Below are 4948 nucleotides of genomic sequence, written 5' to 3' on the forward strand. Positions count from 1 at the left end.
CAAAGCAAGCCCGTCCCTTCTCTTTCCAACTCTTTCCGAGGCTGGGGCCCTTGCTGCCGCCTGAGCCAAGCGGGGCCTCCCCTGACCTGGCCAGGGTGGGCGTCCCTGAGCCTGGATTGGGTGATGTGGTGACGTGGTCAAGACTGGGTACCGGGTCGTGAGGCGCAACATGCATTGTGGTGACGAGGTCATCCAAAGTGGGGGGGCCCGCAGTCACATGGGGGAGGGCTGGCTCCACATATTGTAAATAAGTACAGGAATCAAAGTTCAGAAAGGCCAGGCGACCTCTTCCAATTGACCAGAATGTGGGCAGATACCCAGGGGATCATTTGGAAGGACACAGCAGGAGACCATTAGAGGGAAGACTCTTGATCTCTAGGGGCCTACTGTCCAGAAGTGGACACCGGATACTCTACGAGGACACTGGATACTCTCCCAGAGGACAGCTCTAGGGCTGCAAACTGTTGTACTCGGCTGTGCTAGGGTCTGGGGACGCAGCATAAAATGGAGCTCAAAGTCTAGTGGGAAGGCAGACAAGCAAACCACAGCCACCAAGACGCAGGGGATCCGGTCTGGCAGAGGTGTGGCGTGCTGGACTCTCCCTCAGCACTCCTACAGAGCTGCCTTAAAGAAGGAGGCCTTCCATTCTCAGTCATCGTCTAACATCCCATGTCCTGGCTCTCGACCTTAACCTCCCAGAAAAGGGGGATCTACATTGCCCCATGGGTTTTCGAGAAATGGCTTAAGGGCAAGCACTCTGAATCACGGTTGCGTCATCCAGAAATGTACCCGAATCTCATTTAGTATTGCTTTTTATTTTTTTCAATTTCAAAATCCCTGGACTCTAATTTCCTGCACACTTCCCTCTGCTTAACTTCAGGGGGGAATCCCAGACATTTAGAACAGCAGCTATTCAGTTAATACATCACTCAACCTATTCCCTCTCAATTTGCATCTATGTTTCTAGCCCTGTGGTTTTTCTTCATTGTAATCGGCTTTGCGCGAACTGTTTTGGGCTCTGCTTTTTTACCTAACATCATTTCACATACACGTTCCAGCCACAAATTTATCGCTTTTAACAACCTCTCCTACATTTTAGCTTGTGTTTCTGCCAGTGACTACGGCCTTCGACAAGCTCTGGCCTTCTGTGGGACTCTCGCCTCTTTATCTGTAAAACACGGTGACTTGGAAACTCTAAAGTCCTTTCTAAGCCTTAACTTTCTGAGTGTCTATGGTTTTCTGAGTGTCTATGATTTTCCAGCTGTAGAATCCTAAGTCGTAACTTTACAGCCACAATCCCCAGAAGGGAGAGACCCAACATCTGCTGAGAACTCACTAGGAGGCAGGATGGCACTGAGAAAGAGATAGGTAGAAAAAATGACTCTTAGACCCACCCACCCTTTTCAGCAAAAACATGGTGTGGGGCCTGGCTGCGTGATCGAGACCCCTTTGTTCTGGTCCGGGCTGGGACGCCAGCCGTGCGAGGAAATGGCGGTGGTGGGGGGCGGGGTGCTCTCCCGCCCTCACCCTCGCCTCCAAGCCTTGTCTTGGTCCTTTCCCCTCCATGACAAAGCACTTCTGGAGCCTGAGCCCAACCCCTCCAGACCACAGAGTGCTGATTCACGGTGGGGCAGCAGGTTCCACCACAAGCCCCACTCCTGTCCCCCACGGCTCCAGGAAGGACTCCGCCAGGCGGTTTGAGGCTGCTGTCCCTGGATGCCAGCCAAACTCTCCGCCTCCTCAAAGTCACGAGGAGCTGGGGCTGAAAGGGAGGGAGGCCGAATCAAACGTCCAAAGACCAAGCCCCTACTTCAGAAGATTCTAGAAGCGCACACACACACACACACACACACACACACACACACACACAACCACGAAACGGCACAAGATTTTCCTTTTATTCTTGCCAGCCAGCCTCCCCAGCGAACTTCTACAGCCCAAGCAGTCCCTCAGTTTTGCCGTGACATTCTCTACAGCTGCATATGTGTTTAACGAAGCACAGAGCCAATACCGATTCATGAAACCTCTTATTGCAACAGACCAACTTCACGCCGGTGGTCCGACTTCATGCTGGCTTTGTCCACCCGGATGTCCCAGAGGCCCTGAAACTCAGCACCTCCCGTCCAAAGCCTAGCTGGCCTCCCCTGCAAACTGCATGTCCTGTGCTCCCTGTCTCAGTGAATGGCAGCTACAGCCTAGCAGCCCGGGCAAGAAAGCTGGGAGGCTCTCTCGCCCATCTCCCACCCCTCACCTTCGCACCCTCACGATATCCAATCAGCCACCTCATCTTGTCTGTTCTGTCTACTTCATCTTGTCTGTTCTGTCTACTTCATCTCTCTCATATCCGCTTTCTGTCTCCTCTGCTCACTGAGAACTAGGGCTGGTGCCTCCCAACTGGTACCCAGCCCTCTGGCCTGACTTTAATCCAACCTCCACATTCACTTATGTGTCCATCTGTTCATTCAGCAAATACTGGGCACCAAGTAATAAGCACCTTGCAAAATGCTGGAAGCCCAGGATGAAGACAGAAATAATGCCTGCCCTCCAGGAGCTTACAATACGCAGTAGCAGGGAAGACCATCGAAAAGGCATTATAAAGTGCGATTTATATGTATATAATTATATATATGAACATATATTATAGAGCATGGTGATTCATCTTCACCACTTATAAGAGCTACAAATATCGACTCAATTTGTCATTTAAATTCTAACTTTGTTTATGGCATCTTTTATCTTAGAGCTTATCATTTTTAGTAGTCAGATCTGTCAACTGTCTTTTTATGACTTTTGACAGCCTCAGAACTATGCTCCCTACCCCCAAATTCTAAAAGATAATCTTCTACATATTCTTCCAGTTACTTCATAGGTTTTTTTTTAAAGACTTGACTCTTTAATCCATCTGGAACATGTTTTGAAATACAGTGAGTCATTTTCTTCCACATGACTATCAATTGTTTCGACATAATTTTCTGAACTCATTCTTTCTCCCCTAATTTGAAATGCCACTTTAGCATCTACCCACTTCCCATACAAACGAGGGTAGGGCTGTTTTGTTGCACTGAGGGACCCATCTCTCCCTGTGGCAGTATACCAACTGCTCATAGTACTTTATAGTACTTCTTAAAAATATATACCAGGGAGGGCAAACTACCCTCATAACCCCCCCACACACACACACACAAATGCGTATCAACTATTCGACACACTTAATGCTTCCAAATGAATTTTAGAATCATTTTGTGAAGTTCCAAAAGGCCACGAGTTTTATAGAAGTTGTATTGAATTTACAGGTTTATTTTGGGAGAACTGACATCTTTACAAGAACATGTTGTCTCTTCACTGATGCAAGTTTTCTCTTCTGTCCAGCAGTAAACATTTATAATTTTCATCACATTTCTTGTTAATTTTATTCCTAGGTACTTTAAGCTTTTGCTGCCAAAGTAAATGAAAAAAAAATTTTTTTTCTTTCATTACATTTTCTAACTGGTGGTGACTGTTGTATAGGAAAGCTTTGTAACTGGTGACTTCACTATACTCTTATCCTAGTAGTTTTTCTGTTGATTCAGTGTAAGGTTTCTAAAAGCAAAACTAACATGGTATCTATCGCCCTGGCTGGAAATCCCTTAGTGCCTTCGTGTCATCCAGGATAAAACTGAATTCCTTTTTACAGCACAAAACCTGGCCTGGCCCCTACACTACCCTTCCAGCATTCTCCAACATGACTCTACTTTCCCGGCCAATACACTTTCTTAAGGCACTTTGGCCAGGCTATGCATTCCACATCTTTACTCCTCTGCATGTGCCGTTCTGCCTGGAATTCCTTCCCCCATCTCCCTCCTGCACTTCATCTGCCATTTAACTTTCTTCAAACTTAGCCCTGGTCACTTTCTCAGGGAAGCCCTCCCTGACCTCCTATCCCATACCGGGTAGAAGACACCCTTCGTCTACCCTCCCAGCATCCTTCCGCTTACTTCTTTGTAGCTCTAGCCCCGCTAAATTATTTTTTCCTGAAGGTAACATATGTTCATTTTGAAATAAAGACTCAGGAAAGTGCCATAATTCCATCAGCAACTTTTAATATTTTAGTAGGGTTCCTTTCCCTTTTTAGGTTTGGCAGGCCGGCTTCCAGTTTCACGTCTGTTAGCATCCTTTCTGAAAGGAATCATGGATGGGTCTCCCCTATGAGTCAAAAGACGTAGCTAAGAATAGTGAACCTCGAAGCCTGCAGACTGGGGGACAGGAGCTCGGGCCTGGCTCCAGTTTGCCACCCACAAAATCACACCCACTCCGTGTCGGGGTCACAGCTACGAGCCACATGCAGTGGACCTGCCCCTCCAGGGGTCCCTGGTGCCAGTCGCGCCTGATAAGAGAGGCCATTTCAAAATGGCCACTCAGCATCGTCTCCAGATCCAAGTCCCTTCTCCTTTCTTTTCGAACCTCCGATCTGAGGTTTAAAGCGCCACCGGTGATTTTCCAGGGCCCAGATGGCTCGTCCCCACGGCTCCCACGGGAAGGCGGGTTCGTGTCTATCGAGAAACGGCCCGCCCCGCTTTTATTGTATAATAAACTGCACCAGGAGCCACATTTGCTTTCGGCAACAGGCGGCCGGGGTCGAGGGAGTCCGCAGGGCGGGGGCTGAGGGGACATGGCCGCGGGCCCCGCGCCGCCGCCATTCTGCGGCTTCCTCGGCTTCGAGGACGGGAAAGTGCGCCCATTCCCAGCCCAACCGGACTCGCTCCAACATTTCCATATCTAGTCCTAGCTGCATTATGAGGTCATCACCTCGGGGTGTGGTGCCCGCTGCTCTGCGCTCTGATTAACGTGCCCTTGGCCGAAGTACCGTTAGGGACTTGCAGAATCAAACTGACGCGCCCCGCGCCCCTCGAAGGGCCAGGGGCGGTTTCCCGTCTGTTCCAAGACCCAGGACGCCTCGGGGGCCCGGGGT

General features: G+C 49.3%; 1 protein-coding gene across 1 annotated transcript in view; it reads left to right on the forward strand.

The window, feature by feature from the left end:
* Window positions 1–4648: 4648 nt before the first annotated feature.
* FTH1 (ferritin heavy chain 1) overlaps window positions 4649–4948 on the forward strand; it is a 3118-nt gene continuing 2818 nt past the window's right edge. The window contains exon 1 of the mRNA XM_025046304.1: window positions 4649–4708. Coding sequence (XP_024902072.1) covers window positions 4649–4708 — 60 coding nt within the window. The remainder of the gene's footprint in view (window positions 4709–4948) is intronic.

This window comes from Pteropus alecto, unplaced genomic scaffold (assembly GCF_000325575.1).
Source record: "Pteropus alecto unplaced genomic scaffold, ASM32557v1 scaffold43, whole genome shotgun sequence".
In the NCBI taxonomy this organism is placed as follows: domain Eukaryota; kingdom Metazoa; phylum Chordata; class Mammalia; order Chiroptera; family Pteropodidae; genus Pteropus; species Pteropus alecto.